This window comes from Thamnophis elegans, chromosome 4 (genome assembly GCF_009769535.1).
Source record: "Thamnophis elegans isolate rThaEle1 chromosome 4, rThaEle1.pri, whole genome shotgun sequence".
NCBI classification, from domain to species: Eukaryota; Metazoa; Chordata; class Lepidosauria; order Squamata; family Colubridae; genus Thamnophis; species Thamnophis elegans.
Window position 1 is genome coordinate 15,290,925 of NC_045544.1, and position 25,205 is coordinate 15,316,129.

At 40.1% G+C, this 25,205-nt stretch overlaps 1 protein-coding gene across 1 annotated transcript in view; it reads right to left on the reverse strand.

Annotated features, from left to right (window-relative positions):
* Positions 1-6,407: 6,407 nt before the first annotated feature.
* Positions 6,408-25,205, reverse strand: part of IMPG1 (interphotoreceptor matrix proteoglycan 1) — an 81,000-nt gene continuing 62,202 nt past the window's right edge. The window contains 3 exon segments of the mRNA XM_032215184.1: positions 6,408-6,643; positions 13,243-13,462; positions 15,566-16,104. Of these exon segments, the coding sequence (XP_032071075.1) occupies positions 6,408-6,643; positions 13,243-13,462; positions 15,566-16,104 (995 nt within the window).

Genomic DNA, 25,205 nt, shown 5'->3' on the forward strand with positions numbered 1-25,205 from the left:
AAAATAATGGAAATGCTTGGGAAATTTTGACACTTAGATTTGCTTCCCCCCCCCCCCCCCAATGATATACCAATTATAGCAAACATTTGCTATTAAAGTAATCTGGCTTTGAAAAACTACTTCAAATCTTTAAATTAGTAGGTTAAATTAAAAGACAATGAAAAGAAGAATATGGAAGATGCATATGGAAGAATTGACATTTTTTTAAAGATTTTTTTTCTCAAGTTCTAATGCACTTTTCTTACAACACCACTGAAGTTGATTATGATGTAAACAATGTTTAATAAATGAAGAAGCTAGTACAGTAGTTACTTGCTTAGATATATTGGGAAATATGATTCCGGGGAAAAAGAAAACCAGAAGCATAGTCTCTAAGATGTTAAAAATATTTTCATGTTGCTACGATATCTAAAAAACATTCATTCTTCTAAATAAGCAAGTCAGATGGAAAAAATAGCAGACATCTTTATCAGATGATCCAGAAAAAACACTTTAACTAGAGATACAGAAACATATTTAATGACTTTATTGAAATACAAAATATTCTTCTCCAAATATTCTATAATTAATACTGCCCCATGATCAATTATGCTCAGGAACAATTAATTCATGTTTAAAGTATAAACTTTACTTCTGCCATTTGAGTAGAAACTGGTATGAATAAACATACAGAAAATAACTCTGAAACCAACCAGCCAATTAAAAATGAACATTAATAAGGAATTGTTACGTACATAGCCACCATAGGTGTTTGATATATATATGAAGCAGGATACTGTACCTCTAGATGTGTCCCATAAGAGAGTAATTCTTGGTTGTATCTTACATCTGCAGTGGGAACACACCAAGCCTAACTTCTCACCTCATGCGGCAAACTAGGGATGCTAAATCGGGGCAACCATTAAAATGCAGCAAAGGGATATTGGTATCTTCTTAATATAACCCCCAAAGTAGCAAGAGCATATACTTAAGAGCCGAGTCGGCTTAAGAGCCGAGGTGGCGCAGTGGCTAAATGCAGCACTGCAGGCTACTTCAGCTGACTGCAGTTCTGCAGTTCGGCTGTTCAAATCTCACCGGCTCAGGGTTGACTCAGCCTTCCATCCTTCCGAGGTGGGTAAAATGAGGACCCAGATTGTTGTTGGGGGCAATATGCTGACTCTGTAAACCGCTTAGAGAGGGCTGAAAACCCTATGAAGTGGTATATAAGTCTAACTGCTATTGCTATTGCTATATGCAAATGACCCCAAGAATATTTTTTGACGCTAGAGAATATCCATTGAAGTTTTTTCTTTTAGAGAGATAGGCTCTGAGAGGTAAACATCTTTAGAAAGCAATTGCCGTTTTACTGCTTAGACAAGCTGTAATGCCTAATTGTGCATAGAGAAGAAGATGGTTCAGAGTACATAGATTGTACCCAGAGCAGAAATACACTTGAGCATTAAAGGACACCATCTGCCAGAACATAAGGAAGTAGGGAATGCTAAACCATTGTAAAACCCTGCTGCCTATAGCTCTCATTCTATGCCCCTCTATTTAAAGGTAATTGTGGCTTTGGTCGTATCAATTGTGTAGTTAAGGGAGAAGGTCCATTTCATTAGACCTGAGCTGCTTCAAAACTGGTGAAACTGATATTAATCATCTAAGGCAGGGCTGTCAAACCCGCGACCCATGGGACGGATGCGTCACGTGATGGCCACGCCCACACCTGGTTTAGCAAAGGCGGGGGGGGGAGTCGTGATACGTCATGTGATGATGTCGTGATGACGTGAGCTTGACACCCCTGATCTAAGGCATGGCTTTCCATTGCAGCCAGGTTAAGTCTTGTGAATGGGCACACGTGCATTAGTGCCAACTTGCATCAAGCATATAAAGTATTTTGAAGCCTAACTTTGATTGTGCAGTTATTTAGCTTAAACCTAAATATCCCCATAGATAGGAAGATAATTCTTATACAGATCTAACAATTACATTTGTGATCCAGTGTCTCTATTCTATGAAACTTATATATTTAAAGATGACAGCAAACATATTTCTTCCTAAAGGCAACTTGATAATTACAGTCAGATTCTTTTTTTAAAAAAAAAAACTTTAAGGAAAGATGTCTTTACTTTTGAATAGTCATTTTGCTTTGAGTGACAATTCTTTTTTTAAAAAATGTAATCGATGCCATTAGTGGTGGGGATAGGATTAGAAAAGGCCAACTAGAAAACATCATTATAATTTTTGGATAGGTTTCTGGGGTCTACAGTCCGATTCTCCAATTACTACATTTGAAGTATTGTTATATTATTGACCATATATGTCACCCTGATGCCTTTTTAATTTTGTTTAGTTTAGTTTAGTTTATTGGTCTTGTATGCCGCCCACTCCTGAAGGACTCCGGGCGGCTTACAATAAACAAAGGAAGGGGATAAATAGACAAATAGACAAACAACAATTTAAAATACAGAACATTCATAGTTCCCGTGGGGCTGGCTATTTCAACAGCCCCCCAGCCTGCCTGAACAGCCAGATCTTCGTGGCTTTGCGGAAGGCCGGGAGAGTAGTAAGGGTCCGGATCTCCATGTGGAGCTCATTTCAGAGGGCTGGAGCTGCAACAGAGAAGGCTCTCCCCTGGGGAGTCGCCAGCCGACATTGGCTGGCAGATGGGATCCGGAGGAGGCCTAGTCTGTGCGATCTGATCGGTCTATGGGAAGTAATTGGCAGGAGGCGGTCTCTCAGGTACGGGATAGTTTATCAGTACAGTTAATCTTACAGTACAATTACAAATTTATTGTTAAACAGTACTGTCATTAAGTGAGGCATCATGTGACTGCACTGGATTTTGCAACCATTTTGCCACAGTCGTTAAGTGAATTGCCCATGCTCATTAAGTGAGACATCAATGACCATTACTTGTGACCTCCTGCTGGCACCCCCATTAACTTTGCTGATTAGAAGATGGCGGGGAAGATTGCAAATTGCAAAGACATGACTGCAGGATGCTACAACTATTGTAAGGGCAAGGACCCATCGTAGTCAGTGCTGTTGGAACTTTGAACACTCACCAAGCAAATGGTCATAGGTCGAGGACTACCTGTAGTACATGGACTTGACTTACAACTAAGTAAGTAACTAAGTAACAACTAACAACTTACAACTAAGTAACAAAAATAGTATTCATATAAACACTGGATATCTACTAAATACCTTACATTTAGCATTGCATTTATGTTGGTAGGGATGCTATGAAGTTAAACATTTTTGAGGAAATTAATTGCAGCTTCTGCCTTTAATTTTTAAAGAGATAAAGTTCAGTTAAAATGTTCCATATTTTTTCTGGGGAAGAAAAAGATGGATTTTGTGGTTGTCCTCCTCCTTCTTCAAAGATTCCACTGAGCTTCTGTGCTAGAAGAAGTCCTGTTCCTAAAGCACCTGTGGAAACAATGTTCATGAAAGGAATTTAAGTTTACTTAAAGTGGAATTCAGTGGAGTATTTCTATGAGTAAAACATATTAGAGGCAGGAGTGGGCTGCTGGGGGCTCACAGGAGAGAACCTCTAGCTAAGATTATATGCAATTCAGAGAACCCCCAAATCCCACTCCTGGCTGGCCCCTCCCACCCCACCCTGTCCTTCCCAGGAGTCCCCACACAGCCTGTTGTGGATGCAAATAAGTGCAGGGTGCACACGGAGGCTCGGGGAGGGGGAAAAACAGGCCTAGCGGAAGTTCAGGAAGGCTGGAAATGAATTTGTTTCTGGTCTCCAGAGGGCCTCTGGAGCCTAGGGAGGCCATTTTCACTCTCCCAGAGGCTCGAGGAAAGCCTCCGGAGCCTGGGGAGAGCAAAAACACCACCCTGTTGTAGTGCAGGATTAGGCCACGCTCACCATGCAACTGGACAGAGAACCCCTTGCTAAAAGTTTTGAAGCCCACCCCTGATTAGAGGTGTAATTCTGCTTCTTCTCTGCAGAAATTCAATCTCTTCTCCTAGGCTGGGGACTCCCAAGACAAGCTTTAAAACTGGCAAAATTCAGGAAGGGATGGGTTGAGGAGTGAAAGCTCAATAAAATCAGCGATGAGTATATCACTATTGTACCTGAAAGACTAGGCTAAGGACAGATCATCCTGAAGAACATCTACAGTATCTACATTGTCAACAAGAGTTGACGCCAACATGATGGCACAGAATAATCAATAAAAAGCATAGAACGTGGTACACCTCGTGGCTTGGTGGGCGTGGCAGGAGAAGGATACTGCAGAATCTCCATTCCTTCCCCACTTTAGGGGAAGGTTACTGTAAAGTCCTCGTTTCCTCCCAATCAGCTGGGACTCGGGAGGCAGAGAATAGATGAGGGCAGGGCCAGTCAGAGGTTGTATTTACCAGTTCTCCAAACTACTCAAAATTTCCGCTACTGGTTCTCCAGAACTGGTCAGAACCTGCTGAATACCATCTCTGCTTGCGGGGTGGAGTCTGGGCAACTGAATGGCTAGCAGAGTGTTTACTGGCTGGATGCTCTTCCTGACACCAATGCAGAACTTTGTTCAGCAGATATATTTTCATTGTGCCCAGAGAGAGAAAAATATCTACCTCTACATAGGATTGAACTCACAGCCTCCTGATTGTGTGGTGAGAGCACCACCTCTAGGCTACTGCAACACTCCACTGATTTTAAGTTTTAATGAGCCACATAAAAGTATGTAAGCTGTCTAGACATTACTAAAAATACACGTAAAAAAACCCTCACAAACCTTCATGGTCTCTGGAAATCAGACTTTCAGATGCTAACTTGTTATTTTTTGTTTTGTATCCTGGGGCCTATAAAGAAAACAAAGGTTGTGAATTAAATGTTTACAATTACAACCCATTAAGCTCCAGACTCTCAAGAGACACAATGTCCTAAATATGATCAGATAATTTCATTACTGAGAAGATCATGGTATGAAGCCACTGCAGTTATTACACTATTTGGGTTAAGAAATTTTAATCATAGAATATTGAAACAGAGTAAGTAGTTGAAAGGACAATGGCGAGATTCAGGAGAGTATATTTTGAAGATGAATTATAATATGTGTATGTATTTTATTACCCTGCCCTGTGCTTTGTTTATTTTGTAAAGTTACTCATGAAAACTTATACTATGTATGGTCCATTGCAAAAATTATGGATGGGATTGTCATTATGGAAAACAGGATGAATTCGAGTAGGATTATCTGTATTCAGAGGTGATATTCAGCCAGTTCTCTCCAGTTCAGGCGAACCGGTTGCTGTGGGAGGTTCCACCACCCCCAACATAATGCCAAGCACTGAGCAAGTGCTTGCGCAGAAGGTGGTGCCCATGCGCAGACATGGCACATGCGCTCACATTTGTGAACTGATAGGGAAGGTAAGTGAATACCACTACTATCTGTACTGTAGTAACTGAGAGGTAAAAGAGGACCTCAGAAATGTAGAACTTGGTAGTTAGTGGTAAGACAGCTATAGTATGAAAGGCCACTGAGATATGGGAACATATGAGAGGTCAATATGCTTGTCCCCACTTAGTCTTCATTTTGCATTTCTGTTGTAATTTAATTAATCAACTGAAGGGGCAAAGAATGCGTGACCTGACAAATGCGTGCACGACAAAAGCACGCCGACAAAACCACGGCGCTAGTGTCAGGGTCAGGGTTAGGTTTAGGTTTAGGTTTACAGCGCGCTTCTGTCGGCGCACTGTTATCGGCACGCTTCAGCGCTCATTCGTCGGCGCAGTTTAGAACTCACGGTTTTGTCACCGCGGTTTAGTCGGGCGCGCTTTTGTCAGTCGCCCTTTTGTCGGTGAACCCAAAGAATGAGGGACTTTAAGCCAAGCATCAAACACCTTGCGTCATTGGATAATATAAGCCACAGGTGTCAAACTGGCCGCGTCACGTTGCCGTCATGTGACGTTTTGTGACATTTTTTCCCATTCGTGGAGCTGGGATGGGCGTGGCCTGTGCATGACGCATCTGCATGTGGGCCGCCAGTTTGACACTCTCTGATGTAGGCATAGGAGATCATTAAAAATGGTTGCTAAAGCTAATGCTGTTTTATTCTGCAGACTTTATTAGGTAGATTCTGGCTTTTGAGAAATAATCTGTGGCTGAGGTGATTTAACACTGCAATGTAAAATAAAACAAATTAAATTTGATTATAATTTCACATAAATGCATCTGAGTGAAGTCAGTTTATTTGTTTTGACCAGCAGGATAGTTCCCAGCTCCCAGAACACTTTTAACTGGAAAGTTTGAATGGGAAACTTTGTTTAATAGCAGAGCACAAAATCTGCATGCAAAATGTTCTCTTCTCATATTGACAATCCCCCCAAAACCAGATATATATATACCTTTTGACAATTGCAAAATAATTGCCCCTGCATTTATCCATATCCACAGTACCGTCAGTATTCACGATCAACCATATAATGAAGTGACATACCTACACACTGCACCTCTTCCTGGAATCAGTTCGCATTTGCTACCATTAGCACAGAGGTATGGCTCTGTCTCACATATGCTACGGCAAAGCGGGCCATTTTTTCTTGCATAACCAGGGTTACAAAGACAAGTTGCCTCCTTTGTCCAGTCATTCTTTAGGCACCGTGAGAATTCACCGCATGCCAAGAACTTGCAAGGATCTGCTTGATCCGCTGGAATAGAAGAGAAAAATCTTTTGAAATGGATTTCATTGATGCAGGATCACGTGGACCTAGAAAAATCCGTATGGTTGCTAGAGAAAACATTTGTCCATCACAGCTCCCTACCGTTGCCAATATGTGACTGAAGAGCAATAGAGTGAAGTCCCTTCTTCTTGGCTTTCACAAGCGGCAGTGATGCATTACTTCAGTAATTTGGAATTACTTTTATATTTCTTTTAGATACTTAGCAACCATATTTTATAGCGCAGTGTTTTTCAACCACTGTGCCGCGGCACACTAGTGTGACGTGACATAGTGTAAGGTGTGCCGTGGGAAAAACACCCGCTGGGTGTTTTTGCCTCGGGACATCTCTGTGTCCCGAAAGTTGCTTTCGGGACACAGGGATGCCTCTATTAAGTCCCTGCGGCCCCGCGTTTACTTTAAAAACACGGGGACCGCCGGGAGGTAGCGCACGCAGGGACGTCCCATGCGTGCGCCCATAGCAACAATCGCGGAGGACCGGAGCAGCGAGGAGAACGCGCGCTGTCAACTTGGTAAGTGTTACCAGCGGCACGTCTCCTTCGGTGTTCCGAGCACCGAAGTGGGGCAGTACACAGGCATATAGCCTTCAGTAATACACTGTATGGCTGAAGGCTGTATGTCTGTGGGGGAACTATACTGGACCTAATGTGGGGGGACTATACTGGGCCTAATGTGGGGGAGTTACAACCTAATGTTGGGGAACTACAACCTAATGTGGGGGTAACTATACTGCTACGTGTGTGTCTTTCTTCGATTCCTGCCAGAATATCAGCTTTGTGTTCAGAAAAACAGGCCCAGGTTTCGCACTGAGTAAGTAAACAGAAATATGAACAATTATAAAATAATTTCTTTTTGTTTATTTGATTCCTATTCAAGAGAATTACTTTATATATAGTCAATATAGACACAGAGTTAAATTTTTTTAACATTTTCTAATGGTGGTGTGCCTCGTGATTTTTTTCATGAAAAAAGTGTGCCTTTGCACAAAAAAGGTTGAAAAACACTGTTATAGCGGATACCTTCTTCTGATGAGGAGGTGAGCAGGGCCTCCTTCAGGAGACCTTTGTATAGTAAGCACTGGAGTCGCTTTACCCTTCTGCCAAAATGGTTCCCCAGCTGGGCCATTGCGGTACATCCACAATGCAACCAACTCAAAGCTCCCTTGATGAACTCATCAGGGTGTAAAGTAAACAACATGTGTCATTGCAAAGAAATGTGGAACACAACTGCTGTTGGACATGGTAGGCTTTATTTTATAATACGAAAGGTCCACCCTAATTGTGCTGAAATTATTGTCCCTCCGTTACTAATATGATAGGTATTCATTCCTTAGGCATGCAACAAGAATTCACGGCTTTTGTTACAGCAATAAATAAAAAAGAGAATCACCCCCTAGCTGTTTCGATTTCATATTCTTGTCATCTGTTGCCTAGTAATTAAATTCTTGAATGAGTGCATTCATATTAGTACTGCCTATATACTGTGACCATCCAATTAAAATGGCATTAACAACTATACTGTATGAAAGGCTATGGGAGAGAAAAAAAAGTTGCAAAGCTGATTTAGAAATCAGATAAACTGAAAGGCTATTGGAGGGTTGCAATAAATTCACTCTATTTGTCTAAGTGGTGCCTCATATTTCGTAGTAGGTGAACTATTCTAACAATAGTTCAATTTCATCCTACTGTGTTTCTGAACAATTTCTTTTTCATGGAACTATGGATCATTTGCCTGCATTAATGCAACAAGTCCAAATAATAAGCTATTCATAGGAATCTAAAAGTAGAGATGAAAGCATTGTTTTGTGCAGAGGGACAGGGAAGAAGGTAGAATAATTTGACATCAGCAGCACTCCCAGTGTTTTCCTGGATCATGAAACTGAACGGAGTTATCACAAGAGTCCATTTAAAGATTGTCTTCCAAATTATACCTTATACCCTTTTAAATGGAATAATAATATAAGAATGGCAAAGAAAAAGAATAACTATGTGAATGTATACCTATAACTGTATGTGAGAGAATAAATGACAGTAAAAATATAAAGCACAATATAGGTAAATAATACTTGATCATAAGTAGCTAAGTGTAAATAAATAAAGAAATGTATATAAAAATGGATAATGAATAACGAGATTAGGAACGCAAGATAGAAATGTATAGAAGGGAAAACACTAACTGCAAAGAAACCGATTCGGAACTGCTGTATGATATACGATGGAACTTATTGTTCCTATGTTGTTTTTAAGTTATGTGGTTATTTTTGTTAATGTGTTTATGTGTTCTGTTGATGTGCTTATGTGTATAAAATAAAAATTCAAATAAATAACTAAATAACTAAATAACTAAATAACTAAATAGTGAAATAACTAAATAACTAAATAACTAAATAACTAAATAACTAAATAACTAAATAACTAAATAACTAAATAACTAAATAACTAAATAACTAAATAACTAAATAACTAAATAACTAAATAACTAAATAACTAAATAACTAAATAACTAAATAACTAAATAACTAAATATTGTCTTCCAAAACTCATCAAGCAATCTTAGAATGTCTTCTGTTCTGTGGCAAACACTCCCTGGAAGTATTTTCCATCCTGGGCACCACAATGGAAGAAATGGAAAAAGTAGGCTAAGAAACAAAACTCTCTAGAGTGTCAAATAATAAGGAACTTTGAAAAAGACCTTACTTGACTCAATGGCAGCAACGTAACATCTACAAGACAAACAAGGCAGCATATCAGGAAAAAGGAGAAGTGAACAGCCTGACCTGTTTTATACTGTTAAGTCATGTCAATGAAGCACATCTTTTGTTTTCAGCTCTTCTCCCCCTTAAAAAAAAACGTGTCAGATTTTTTTCAGATATGTTTCAGAAGAACTACTTTTATTTCCTCTTGGTTTCAGCTTTATTCAGTTGATTAAACAATGAAGGCAGGATAATCGCATAGATTAGGCCTCCTCCGAATTCCATCATCCAGCCAGTGCAGACTGGCAACTACCCGGAGGAGAGCCTTCTCGGTGGCTGCTCCGACCCTCTGGAACGAACTCCCCGTGGAGATTCGTACCCTCACCACCCTCCAGTCCTTCCGCACCACCCTAAAGATCTGGCTGTCCCGGCTGGCCTGGGGTTAAGATTCTAACCCCACTCGAATTGTGTGACTGTTGTGTTTTTTTTAATATGTTGTATTGCTTTTATGTTGGAAATTGTTTGTCCCCCCCCCCCTTTTTGAACTGTGAGCCGCCCTGAGTCCCCCCAGGGAAAAGGGCAGCATACAAATAAAGGGAAATGAAATGAAATGAAATACAGACTTCTAATTTCATTCCAGAAGAAGAAGAAGATGCCTGCATGCCTTCAGGGGTCTTACCTTACTGTTGTGACTCAGCAGTTCTGCTGAGAGCTTTTTCGGGATACAAAATTCAGTGTTGTGATTCAGCAGTTCTGCTGAGAGTTTTTTCGGGATACAAAATTCAGTATGCAGCTGGGGCTTGTGGGAGGAGGTTTGGAGATAAAAGGACAGATGCTGCCACGCCCCAGTCACTGGAGTCAACGTCGTTCCTTCATGTGTTCCGTGTCTGGTAGAATATTGCTTGCTTATTAATCGTGATTAATCCTGTTACACTTGGAAAAGTGCTTTGGTATTTCATGTAAACCTGATCCGTGGAGACGGTGGAAGAACTGCTGCGTTTGTAAGAGCTTTTATTTTGAATTCTTATCGGAGAGTGATGTTTATGTTATTTCTGGGCTCGAAGCCAGTTTGAACTGAAAAGTGATAAAGGAAAGTCCTTTTTAAGTTTGCCTGCCTGTGTTTGTTAACGAGCCGTCAAGTGGGGGTCAGAACACCTTACTAAAGAAGAGTATGACCAGAATGGTGATGGCAGAAGGTAGAGAGAATCTACCTTCAAACATCTCTCCCGCCACTTTGTTTTGCAAAGTGGTTTGGTTTTCACCTAGTAAAGTATCTGAAGACTGGAGAGATCTTCAAGCATCAACTGGATTTTATATTCTCCAAAACAGGAAAACTAATTGTTTATTCTTAGGAATAATTCTGACTTAAAACTATCACAATAGCCCTAATTTAAAGGTCTGCTTACTCTTTTCTTGTTTCATCTCAGACTGTGATTCAGAGTTCAGAGTTCATGATTTCAGCCCCATAACTTCTGTTCCTTGTCTCTTCTGTTTTACCATCCTGTCTGATTTTGATAAGCAATTGCAGGGGTCCTTCAATAGCCAGAATTTTGAGAATTGATTGCACATCCATTTTATTCAGTGTCACCCTATTTTTGAATGGCCACTGAACAAACGGATGTAAGCTGAGGACTACCTGTAGAATCTGGCATCCATGCAAACAAAGTTAATTCCAACCTGTTTGTTTGTTTATTTTTGTATAGTTTATTACTGCTTGTCTTGACGCATTAAAATTTATGCTTTAACCTTTGAAATCCTGTCCTGCCCTTCCTTGTAGCATCCATATTATAATTTAAAGGTTGTTAAATGAAGGCGATTTCAGCACTGCCATCAAGACAACCTTTCAATCATAATGTTGGCAATATCAGCAGAATCATGACACTGCTATGTCGATGTATCACTGACAATCTTCTTCAACTGAACATAAACATACAAGTGTAAAAGTGCTTTTGATCTGTGAAAGGGTGAGAACAGACGGTCATGGCAAGATGTATACCATATTTTTAATGACAAAACGTCACAAGGGATTTAAAAAAAAACCAGAATTCTTACAATCCCTGGTATACATCTGTGTGTGAGCACACCAAACGTCTTTGCTTAATTTTTACACCATCTCTAGAGGCTTCCCTGTTCCATCAATCCGTATGTTCTCTTTGCCTATCAGGTTGCTTTCCTCGTTCTTCCACTTTCTCAAAGTGCAACTTATTTTCTCTAATTAAGATGTGCCGCTTTTACCCATACATGCAATTTCCTCTACAGCTCAAGCAGATAAACTGTATTTAATATGACTCATCTGCTAAATGTTTCAGCTCATTACATCATAAATCTGAAGTGAAAATCAAGGAAGGAAGTGCTGCGGGCTTGGTGAATTGATTATCAATGGAACAAACAGTAAAATCTCAGCATATATCTGTCTTATAACTCATCGACTAGGTTAGTATCATCATATTATCATATTCTATCATTATTATTGCTTGTTAATGAAGTATTGCTTGTTATTAGGAATTGGATATTGCCATAGTTTTGGTTACATTGGTATTGTGCTAGTTTGATTTCAAGAAATGAATGAATGAATGAATAAATAAATAAAATCAATAAATAAAAGTTTCTCAGTGCTATAATTCTTAGAAAAAGCTTATTAAGATTCACTTACTATCAAAGACAGGATCAGAGCAAAAGCAGCTGATTGGGATATAGTAATGTTAAGTGATTTTTGTATTATATCACAAGAAAATGGAAGCTTTTCAAAGTACTTCTAGATATGCTTCTGGAAACTACAGTTCCCACAAATATTTTCTAATATTCCATCAGATATCTGACCAGACAATGAAGAAAACATCAAAAACGGAGTAGCTGGGCACAGAATTTTGAAGAACCAATAATGATGGAAACATGGGAAAAGATCTAGGTAAGAAATGTAACATTTACGCAAGCCCAAAACTTGAGAGAGAATTTTTATAAGATGTTTTATAGATGGCATTTAGATCCTAAAAATTAGCTTGTATGTATCTGAACTTACAATCTAAATGCTGGACATGTGATTGTGCTGATGTATTATCATATATGGTGGACTTGTAAAAAAGTCAAAAGCATTTTGGATAAAAATATGATGGATTACTCAAAATATTCTTAAAAAGAGGATAAAGTTTACTCCTCAGTTATTCTTGTTAGGTATAATTACAGATTGTACAATTATAGAGACTAATTTGATTTTGAATTTAACAACGGCAGCAAGATTGTTGGTCGCGCACTACTGGAAGAAGGAAGAATTGCCTACTATTCAAGAATGGACGTTAAAAGTAACAAATTTAGCAGAGATGGCTAAAATATCAGCATACCTCAAGGACCATTCAGATGAGAAATACAAGTTGGAATGGAGAAGATGGACTGATTATATTCAAAATAAATATGGGACTAAGAAATTTCAGTTAGCTTATGAATGAATGAACAAGGAATGTTAAATCTTATATAAAGTTAGCTTTACAAAAGGGGAGTTAAAGCATAAGCGAAGACATGATGCTAACGTTAGTTAGCTTATTTTAGTGTATGATTGTTAAATGTTTATACCCTGTATTTGCTCGGGGAGGTTGGGGTGGGAGGGTGGGAGGGGATGTGGGATTGGAGGGGAGGGAGGGAAGGGGACAGATATACAATTGTAAAACTTATTAAAACTTTTTAATTAAAAAAAAAACGGAGTAGCTCCACCAGCAATAAAGTCTCTCTTTGTCATCATATTATTTTACAAGCGTCCTCAAAATATACTGCATTCCATGTAGTTTTACTAGATAGTTATCTATTTATTTATCTATGAAGAACAATGAACAGGGCTTAGAGGAAAGCAATATTCTCCTGTTTTCTGTTTCACTTTTTCTATTACCTGGCTCTATTTCAAGAGAAGAGCTGTCAATTTGCAAGTTAAGACGCCGAGCAGCTGCATTGCAGAAATCTTCCAACACACAGTGAACAGCCTTGGTGATGTTGTATGGTACTGACTCCACAAACTTCATTTTGCTATTTACAATCACGCTTCCATTGCGGAAATTCAGAATTTCCAACTGCTTAAATCCTGTAAGATTGGATTCTAGGTAGGGAACCAGCTGAAAAATGAAAGACAATTATGCTACATGATGTCACACGCACTCACTATTTATTTTGAGAAATACAAATTTACTCTGTTTCACCGATGCTATTAGCTGATTTTACAAGTAATAACCAAGTCAAGTTTCTGAATTAGCCTTTCAGTGGCAGCTCTCAAGATAGATCTTTTAAATTTAAAACAATCAAGACAGCTAGAGTGCTCTTCTGATACAAATTCCATTCACAGGATGCAGTACAGTTAAAAAGAAATCAATGACATTTAAGTCTACTTAAATGTAAATTACAGTTGTATGAGTGTTTCCTTTAATTTCATATGGATTTTCCCCACAATAGGTTATACAGGTAGAAAGAATGAGCTTCACGTTTGTGAAACATATAAGCAACAAAATATTGGACTAAATGGGACTTTGTCTGATCTAGTAGGGACAATTCTTACATTCTTATATAATTCTGTTTGCCATTCCACAATGGTTACTTGAGTTTCTATATTATACAAAATATTGTTCACATGTACTTTCAGGGCAATGAGATGAACATTCAATTTCACCTAGACTTTGCATTAGAACATAATATAAGGATATATTTGGACAAAGAACTAAATTAATAGTCATCTGTAAATTATTATGCTCTTTGAAATTTATGTACTTTCATGGGATTGAACTGTAAGTACAGTAAAACCAATACAATATTGACTGCTGCTATTTTCAGGTCAAATAAACATTATAACCTCAAACACACATTTCTTTCCATTAACTTGTATTCTCACACTTGAAAAAAGCAATACATTTATCTTCTATCACTTTCCAACTTTTCTCCCTTCCTAGTTCATTTTGGCATCAGAACTGGAAATAAAATTGGCGTAAATAGTATGGATCTAAGAAACTGGAAAATACATCCCAAAATAACATTTAAAAAATCTCAAAAATCTAAGTAAGTGAATAGTGGTGGGGAAAAACCATAAGGAAATTTCAGGGCTTTAAACTAATCCTTCCTTCCTTCCTTCCTTCCTTCCTTCCTTCCTTCCTTCCTTCCTTCCTTCCTTCCTTCCTTCCTCCCTCCCTCCCTCCCTCCCTCCCTCCCTTCCATCCTTCCTTGGTGTCTAACCTTGCCAACTTTAAGACCTGTGGATTTAAACTTGGCAACTTTAAGACCTGTGGATTTAAACTTGGCAACTTTAAGACCTGTGGATTTAAACTTGGCAACTTTAAGACCTGTGGATTTAAACTTGGCAACTTTAAGACCTGTGGACTCGCAGAACCAGAATTCCCTAGCCAACCATGCTGGCCAGAGAATTCTGGAAGTTAAATCCACAAGTCTTAAAGTTGCCAAGGTTCGACATCCTTGGATTACATAGATAGATCTTCTCTATGATAACCTATTCCCAGCCTTGTCCTTCAAGTCCTCCAATGGTGCACTCCCCACCACTGTAATAAAATCCTTCTTTCTGGTTACCCCCTTATTTTTCCTTCCTTCCTTCCTTCCTTCCTTCCTTCCTTCCTTCCTCCCTCCCTCCCTCCCTCCCTCCCTTCCTTTCTTCCTTCCACCTGGCTGTGTCGGCAGGCCTGGGGTTGATGAGCTCCCTTCCCCTCTCGACAGGTGTGGTTGTTGGCTATCTTAAATGCTTGTCTTGTATTTGTGTGTTCCCTTTCCTGCTTGAGTTGTTCGCCGCCCTGAGTCCCTTTTGGGAATAGGGCGGCATATAAATAAAACAAACCTCAACCTCATCCTTCCTTCCTTCCTTCCTTCCTTCCCTCCCTCCCTCCCTCCCTCCCTCCCTCCCTCCCTTCTGGAAGGAAGAAAAGAAGGAATGACTAGTAAGTAAGGAGCAATGATTAACCACTGCTGTACTGTTGCCAAGAAAACAGGAATATATACTTGTTGTCACTAGGGGCCAAGATGAACTTGAGGAGCAGTACATAGAACGGAGGAAATAATACATGAAGGTTGAGATAGGAAGGAGAAGGAACTCTAGTTCTCTTCTGAATGCATTTTCCCCTATCAATTCAATTTGTTTTTAATGCGAGGTATAACGTTCTAAGATTTCTCTTAGGTGTGGGGGTGAGGGATTATCCACAAGTTCAATACCATCCTTTGTCACCTACCAGCTGTACGAACTGTTGTTCGAGTGCTTTGTATTCAGGGGAACTCTGATTGAAGAGGTCATTGGAAAAGCGCATGTTGGTCACCCTCAAGCTGAAGAATACCACCAGCTCTTGGCTTTGGATTGCAGCTGTCATGGAGCTTGTGGTTATATACTTCAGGGTAGGAGCTGGAGTCATACCTGGGGATTCTGGCAATGTATGGTAGCCACTTCCCTCCTCCTCCTCCTCCTCCTCCACTGTCACTGGGGCCATCATGTCAGTGATAACTAAGTCAGTGGTAAGGTCCTGCACTCCTGTTTCAAAATCAGTTGAGGTTGCCCACATGGAGCTTGTGGCTTCAAAAAAATGGCCCATGTCAGTGGAAGGGCCACTGGAGGTAGGGCCACTGGAGGTATCTGCTGGCAATAAAGTCAACTGATCTGTAGGCTCCAAAATATCATCTCTTGGAAGAACGGTGGAATGAATGATAGGTGGGATTGTGGTCAAGGGCAGCAACTCCTCCTCCCCTGAAGATTCCAGTTCTTCTGTAGTCTTTTCCTCTAAAAAGGAAGTAACAGAATAACAGAGTTGGAAGGGACCTCGGAGGTCTTCTAGTCCAACCTCCTGCTAAAGCAGGAGACTCTATACAATTTCAGACAAAAGGCTGTCCAGTCTCTTCTTAAAAAGCTCCAGTGTTGAAGCACCCACAACTTCTGAAGGCAAGCTGCTCCACTGGTTAATTGTTCTCACTGTCAGGAAATAAACTAGGTTTGATATTTTTTTTAAAGCAACAGTGATTTGTTTCCTACCTGACTGGATACAAATCCTTTCAGACTGATTTGGAAGCAATGCAAAAATATGTTAATAGAGTTAACAATAAGCTTATAAGAAGCAGAAAAATTGGAGGTAGTAGCCCAAAGAGAAGGAGGCAGAGTAAATGTAGTTGAAGTGGGTTAATTGTTGCCTTGTTTTACACTTTCTCAGGATGAAAACTAAGTAATTTTATCTGAGCTGAATTTACACAACATGTTTAGTTTAATACCTTGCTAAACAAATGCATGTACATTGACACAGAACCTAGACTTTGAAACAGATATCATTTGGGGTTCCTGTATTTGTGACCTAGAGGATCCTTAATACAGATACCAAATAATCTGTAAAACTCTTTTATACATACCAGTTCTGACCCCCCTCGTTCCACACCAAAGCACACTCTGAGCCAGAGATAAGTTACGGCATTTAATTAACAGACAGACAGGTCTTTGGCAGCAAACCGGCACAGACAAGTTTGGGCAGCAAGAAAAACACAGATAAGGCTTGGCAGCAAACCAGCCTGCCAAGCTCATAACAATGTTCTCCAACATTCGTTCCTGCATTGACTTCTGCAAGAAGGGCGTGTGCACAAGTAGTCTTTTTATAGTCTGGAGAGGAGCCTAATGACCACCAGCTGAGCGCAATTACCTCCTGTAACTGCGCAACTGTTCCTGACACCTATTAGCTCTTCAGTGCCGTGCATCCAGGAACAACTCACTGCTGGCGTCCGGCTCACTCTCCCTTGTCTCCTCCCCACTGGTCCAAGGCTCAGGCACCTCCTGGTGGCCAACCAGATACTCTGCACCCTGCTCAGAGTCGGAACCCTGTCCAGGGTCCTCCACATCCTCCAGAGCCGACTCATAGAGCCCCTCACTGTCGGAGTCTGGTGGCATCACTGACGGCTCCTGCTGGGCCACAACACATACCAAAGTGCATAGCTAAACGTCAATGGAGATTCTCAGCCATCCAGGTCATGGTTGTCCCAAAGGTGCTTTTTCAAGAGACAATTGGACTTTCTGGTTTTTCCTTGAAGATGTTTTGCTTCTTATCCAAGAAGATTCTTCAGCGCAGAGCTGAAGAAGCTTCTTGGATGAGAAGCAAAACGTCTTCAGGGAAAAACCAGAAAGTCCAGTTGCCTGTTGAAAAAGCAACTTTGGCTCTATTATACATAGTATTTTGAGCTGTTGTACAGGTAGTTCTTGACTACCTGTACCATTCATTTAGTGACTGTTCAAATGTGCAACACAATCGAAAAAAAGTGACTTGTAACTGTTTTTCACACTTATAGCAATAGCAATAGCAGTGGACTTATATACCACTTCATAGGCCTTTCAGGCCTCTCTAAGCGGTTTACAGAGAGTCAGCATATTGCCCCCAACAATCTGGGTCCTCATTTTACCCACCTCGGAAGGATGGAAGGCTGAGTCAACCCTGAGCCGGTGAGATTTGAACCGCTGACCTGCTGATCTAGCAGTAGCCTGCAGTGCTGCATTTAACCACTGCGCCACTTATGACTGTTGCAGCATCCCCCATGGTCACGTGATCAAAATTTGGGTGCTTGGCAACTGGCATGTAGTTCTGATAGTTTCAATGTCCCAGGGTCATGTGATCATCATTTATTGGTTTCCCAGTTGGTTTCCGACAAGCAAAATCAATGGGGGAAGCCGAATTCGTTTAACAACCACATGATTCAATTAACAAATGCAGTCATTCATTTAACAACTGTGGGGGGAAAAGGCTGTAAAAATGGGGCACAACTTAACAACTGTCTTGTTTAATAAAGGGCTCCACTGTGGTCATAAGTTGAGAATGGCCTATACTCAATTCTCCAATTAGACTACTTCCCACTCCTCTCCTAAATCCCTTTTCTTCTTGTCTGTGGTAACATCTCCTGGGGTTTATACAATACCAGATCATGTTGGAAACCAGTTTTTGTACTCAAAGATTGTTTAGGAAATATACAACATTCACCACTGACTCCTTCCAATTTTAAACCATATCCAATAGAATAGAATAGAATAAACTTGGAGATCTTCTAGTCCAATCCCCTGCTCAAGCCGGAAAACCTATACCAGTGATGGCTAAGATTTTTGCCACCACGTGCGAAAAGTGGGGGGAGCTCAGGGGGTCATGTGTGCTCGTGCCCTCCCCCCACATGCGTGCATGATTCCCTGTACATGTGCACATGACACCACCATCACCACCACTTTTGCCATGTGATGGCACAGTGGGCCCATTTTTCACCCTCCCTAGGCTCGAGAGGCTTTCTAGGAGCCTGGGGAGGATGAAAACGGCCTCCCCAGCCCCCCTCCTCAGGCTCTCCAGAGTCCGGAAATGGCCCATTTTCTTACTTCCAGGTTGTCCTTAGGGCTGTTCCCTGAACCCTCCTGAAGCCTCCGGAGGGAGAAAAACAGCCCAACGTGCAAACTGGAAGTCTGTCCCCAAACTTCCGGTTTGCGTATTGGGTTGTTTTTCGCCAGTGGTGGGTTTCAAAAATTGTTCGAACCTACTCTGTGGGTGTGGCCTCCTTTGTGGGAGTGGCTTGCTGCCCATGTGACCGGATGGGAGTGGCTTGCCACCCATGTGACCGGATATGAAGATGCCGACCACACTTGTCAGAACCACCTTAAATTACTTCACATACAGCACTGGCATGCATTAGAATATGATGTAAACTTGGTTTTTAAAAGGCATCTTTGGTTTGCATTAAAACAACTTCAACACACGCAATGTTCTGATTGCGCCAAAAACGTAGTAGTCATCCTTACCTTTCACAGAGGCACTGGGTTTTATAAATATGAGCATGATAGTGTAGAATAATCATATCCAAGGACCAGTGGTGGGTTTCAAAAAAAGTTTGGAACCTCTTCTGTAGGTGTGGCCTGCTTTCCAGGTCCACTGGTGGAACCTCTTCTAATCGGTTCGGTAGATTTGACGAAGCGGTTCTACCGAACAGGTGCGAACTGGTAGGAACCCACCTCTGTTTTTCACCCTCTGGAGGCTTCAGGGAGACTTCAGGGAAGCCTCCAGAAGGTGAAAAAGGGCCAAAAATTAAGGCCGAAATCAGCTGGCCAGCATGCGCATGCACACTGGAGCTGACAGGGCAACATCTCGTGTGCCCTAAGAAATAGCTCCGTGTGCCACCTGCGCCATCACGGACCTATACCATTTCAGACAGGTGACTGTCCAGTCTCTTCTTAAAAACCTCCAGTGATGGGGCGCCCATGATTTCTGAAGGCAAACTGTTCCAATGGTTAATTGTCCTCACTGTTAGGAAGTTTCTCCTTAATTCTAGGTTGCTTCTCTCTTTGATTAGTTTACAACCATTGTTTCTTGTCCTGCCCTCTGGTGGTAATAAATTGACTCCCTCTTCTTTGTGCTAACCTCTCAAATACCGGCATACTGCAAACCAAACCCAGATCCTGCAGCTGTTCTTCATATGTTTTAAGTCTCCCGGCCTTTGATCATCTTTGTTGCTCTTCTCTCCACTCTTTCTAGAGTCTCCACATCTTTTCTACATCGTGGCGACCAAAATTGGTTGCAGTATTCCAGGTGTGGTCTTACTAGGTTTTATAAAGTGGTATTAACACTTCTTGTGATCTTGATTCTATGCCTCTGTTTATACAATCCAGGATTATATTAGCTACTATACACTGCTGGCTCCTATTCAATCATTTTATTAAATAAAATGAACCTCGAATTGATTATCCAAGGTCCCTCTCACAGTGACTGTTTTTGAGCCAGGTCTCACCTAATTTGTACTTATATCTTTGATTTTTTTTTTTCTGCCTAAGTGTACAATTTTGCTTTTCTCCAGATTAAAATTCATTTCGTTGGATAGGGCCCATTGCCTGCCCCGCTGCAGTCAGCAAAGCAAATTTGTGCCTTAAATGAAGGTTCAAATCTGAAATCAGAAGATGCTATGTAAAACAAAACAGCCAAACTTGTTCAAGTAGCAGTGGTGTCTCCAGTTCAAAATTATCTCGGAGAAATCACAGAAGAGACAAAGGATGAGTTGATTTTCCTTTGTTGAAGCAGTATTTCTAAGCTTCGGTGAGAGAAGCAGAGGGTATTTCTGTGTGCTTGCATTTTAGGAAGCTTATGGAATTAATGTTTCCTAATGAGGATTATAAAGTAAGAGCAGTCTCACTGAAGTCTTTAAAAGCACCAACATTGTGTAAGTCTAATTAGATAACTACAAAAAAAAGAGAGAGGGCTATTATAGCAGGTCAGTAGTTAAATGAAACAGGTTGACTTTTCTGTTTATCAAATCTTAAACCCATATGTAGTTCATTTAAGCTGAATGCCACTTAACAACAACAACAACAACAATCTATAGGCTGCAATCCAACATAGAATTAAAGCTGATTTTCTACATTATTTAAGAACCAGCCCCACCTAACTCAATGGACTTACTTCTAAGTTGATCTTTATCAGGTTATGATGGCAAACAGACTACGCTAGATTGTAGTTTTCTTTGGAGCCTAAAAGTAGCACAGCAATATTTCATTTGGGATATGTAGGCAATTTTTCAATAATTCACAAGTTAGTTCGCTGGAATCCTACGTGGTAAAGAAGAATATTGCCTACTCTCCTTAAATATGCTTTCTCTCTGACTTTTGGGGTGCAGTTTCTGCTCTTTAGCATGTAGAATTCAATCCATTGGTATTTACTTGCATTGCCAACTTGCCATTTCTTGAGCTCTCCCTTGCATTTTTATCGAGAAGTTCCATTTTATGCTTGTGATTTCAGCCTGTGTTACAATCTAATCTGTAAGTCAACTTTTTACGAGAAAAGAGCTTAAATTGATAGATCATGAAAGTTCAACTCCAATTAAAAACAGATTTCATGTCAAACTAAATAAGTTGTTCATCCCCTGAAAGCAACAAACATGCATATTTTTATTATATAAATAGTAAGTGGAGATGGGAAAAAAATGAGCCAAGCATCTATTAGAGTTGGACCACAGGAGAAAAGGGGTTAAGTTCTCTTCCCTGCCATGTTCTTGACCAGAAACCTCTTTACGTTATTAATTAAAGTCCCAAAGGTGCTTTTTCAAGAGGCAACAGGACTTTCTGGTTTTTCTTTTTGAAGATGTTTCGCTTCTCATCCAAGAAGCTTCTTCAGCTCTGTGCTGAAGAAGCTTCTTGGATGAGAAATGAAACTTCTTCAAGGAAAAACCAGAAAGTCCAGTTGCCTCCTGAAAAAGCACCTTTGGGACAACCATGACCTGGATGACTGAGAATCTCCATAGACATTTAACTGAAGAGAACTGTCCACCAGTACCACTAGGAAACGTTTTTGAAACACAAAACAAAATAACTCCTGAAAAGCAATTTTTTGGGCAGCCTTCTCCTTTAGCTTCCATTAACCTTCAGATTGATCGGGTTTCCCTCAGCTGTATTTTACATACGAGATTTATGCACAACTGGATGGTTATGCATAAATACACATCCATTAAATGGTTTCCTTTGCAGTAAGGGAATAGCACGCAGGAAGTGGTGAGTGGCCTGCGGTGGTGCTGGGCCAAGCAGAAAGTACAAATCCGTCCTTAGGTATCAGCGTAAAGGGCGAGATTTAGAAAAATCTTAACATTTTGCTGTATGGTTTTCAATGTCCTTTGGAGTCTTTAAAAAATTTTTTTTTTATCAATTTCATATATACATTCACAATTATATGATCTCATAACTGTTATTAATAATATGTATTTATAACAATTTTTCCCTACAGTTGACAATATACTTGAAGATTGCTTTCTTAACATCCCATAGATCCATTTTATCTTACAACGGTCCTACTTCTTTTTCCCTCCCTCCCTCCCTTTTTCCTTCCCTTGTTTCTTCTCTCCTACTCCCCTTCCTTCCCTCCTTCCTTCCCTCCCTCCTTCCCCTTCCCTCCTTCTCTCCTTCCCTCCTTCCTTCCCTCCTTTCTTTTCTCCTTCTCTCCTTCCTTTCCCCCTTCCTTCCCCCCTTCCTTCTCTCCTACATTCCCTCCTTCCTTCCCTCCTTTCTTCTCTCCTTCTCTCCTTCCTTCCCTCCTTCCTTTCCTCCTTTCTTCTCTCCTTCCCTCCTTCCTTCCCTCCTTCCTTCCCTCCTTGCTTCCCTCCCTCCTTCCCTCCCTCCTTCCTACCCCCTTTCTTCTCTTTCTTCTCTCCTTCCTTCCTTCCTCCTCTCCTTTCCCTTCTCTTCCTTTGGAGTCTTTGAAGGGAAAGATGAACACACTTTGTGGCATGGCTCTGACCCACTCACGTCACTTCTAGAAGCTTAGCTGCACAGAGGTCAAAGAGAGCTAAGACAACTTAGAACTGAGCAACAGAGAAATATATATGCTGAAGTGGAAATTCGAGGTTCTGTCAATACTTTTTAATAAACCAAAACTTAAAAAGTATATCTTGTACATCACTGACTTTCAAATTATGCAAATCTGAGTAGCGGTTAGAGAAGTCATTTTGCCGCACGAGTTATTTCTCCTCAGAGGAAATAGAGGCGTTTACCTCCAAGGCTTTTGACATATTGAGAGTACATGTATATTTGTAAGTGAGGATAGAACTTGGTAGCTTTTTAAAATTACATTTTAGGAGGTCAACATTTAACAATATTGTTTATCTGTAATGGAAGAAGTAAGAGTCCATATTAAAGCTTAAAAGGGAAGTTTAAAACACATATTTCTGCTGTTGTGGTCAGTATGTTATGGTGATAGATTGGATAGTAATGATCAAGCCTTTGATTAGCTAATTTAATACCCAGAAATTTAGACTCTGTAGTATAAGGCTTACAAAAACTAACAAAGTGTAATTAGCACATGCAGAAGTAACATAGAAGAATAAATCAAGATTCCTAAAAGAAAGAACAAAGCTAGCAAAGATTTGTTTTTAAAGAAAAGCATCAACCAAGCTGATTTGATTGCAATAGTTGTTTTCCCTAATGTTTATCTGTGTTCCTTTCGATGTATACAGGACCATTAGCCATGGCCCATTCTAATTGTCTTGAGTAGACAATAGAACAGAGTTGGAAGGGACCTTGGAGGTCTTCTAGTCCAACCCCCTGCCTAGGCAGAAAACCCTACACCACTTCAGACAAATGGTTATCCAACATCTTCTTAAAGACTTCCAGTGTTGGAGCATTCACAACTTCTGGAGGCAAGCTGTTCCACTGATTAATTGTTCTAACTGCCAGGAAATTTCTTCTCATTTCTAAGTTGCTTCTCTCCTTAATTAGTTTCCACGCATTGCTTCTTGTTTTACCCTCAGGAGTACATTTTAATATATTAAATTTATGGAAGAAATTTTAAAGTGTATCTGGTTGAAGGTAGAATCTTGCTTTGCAATTCTGATTATATTTTTTTTTAAAAAATCTTTCTATATACAATATAATACAATACAACAGCAGAGTTGGAAGGGACCTTGGAGGTCTTCTAGTCCAACCCCCTGCCTAGGCAGGAAACCCTATACCATTTCAAACTGATGGCTGTCCAACATCATCTTAAAGTCTTCCAGTGTTGGGGCATTCACAACTTCTGGAGGCAAGCTGTTCCACTGATTAATTGTTTTAACTGTCAGAAATTTCTCCTTAGTTCTAAGTTGCTTCTCTCCTTGATTAATTTCCACCCATTGCTTCTTGTTCTACACTCAGGTGCCTTGGAAAATAGTTTGACTCCCTCTTCTTTGTGGCAACCCCTGAGATATTGGAACACTGCTATCATGTCTCCCCTAGTCCTTCTTTCTATTAAACTAGACATCCCCAGTTCCTGCAACCATTCTTCATATGTTTTAGTCTCCAGTCCCCTAATCATCTCTGTTGCTCTTCTCTGCACTCTTTCTAGAGTCTCAGCATCTTTTCCACATTGTGGTGACCAAAACTGAATGTAGTATTCCAAGTGTGGCCTTACCAAGGCATTATAAAGTGGTATTAACACTTCACGTGATCTTGATTCTATCCCTCTGTTTATGCAGCCTAGAATTGTGTTGGCTTTTTTGGCAGCTGCTGCACATATGTTGAAGATTAGTTTGTAACATTCCTAGGACTGAAAATCTAAATGTAATTACCATAAAATGGTTTTGCTGGAAAAAATCAAAGTGAATTTCAAAACTTCCAGGAGAAATCCTGGAATAGAGCACCAATTTTAAAAGTCCCTCATAAGTGCATGTTAAGCTAAATTCAGTACATATATAGAGAGACGATATGCATTAGTCTAATATCATGTTTCATATCCTCAAAATATAAAATATTAATCAAAGGAAAGTCGCAGGTGGACTTATTTTTTTTAATCTTCTGTGTACTGACTTCATGACATTTTTAACACATCTGTAGCAAGAAACAATATTTGCACGCAGTAAACAATACTTGTGATAGAAACATTAACAGTGATTATCAACTTGTGATCAAAGAGAATCTATGAAAATTTATGAAAGAGTATGCAAATTGATCTCTTCTTACTGCCATACCTTATACATCCAAAATATTTTTTAAAAAATACCTTTACATTATTTAGGATTAGATATTCTGAGCCACACTTTCTTCCAATACAAATTTCCAAACAGAAATACTTCATCACAGTCTACATTATTGCTGGTCGGCTGATGTGTGCTGTATGATCTTGACATGTGAAGCCAGCATATTCACAGAATGGGAAACTCTCTGCCCAGTAAACAACTGACATTGTTCTCATCATGGACATGTCAAGAGTCAATTGCACAATTTCTAATAAGAGGAGGAATCAATGACACATCTTGATGCACTTTCAATTTCTCTGAAATTACTGCCACTGGCCAGGGTGATTATGTGTCAAGAGTCCTTTCAACTCAAAACTGTTATTGATTTCAGGAAGTCAATATCAGTCTGTCGAGATG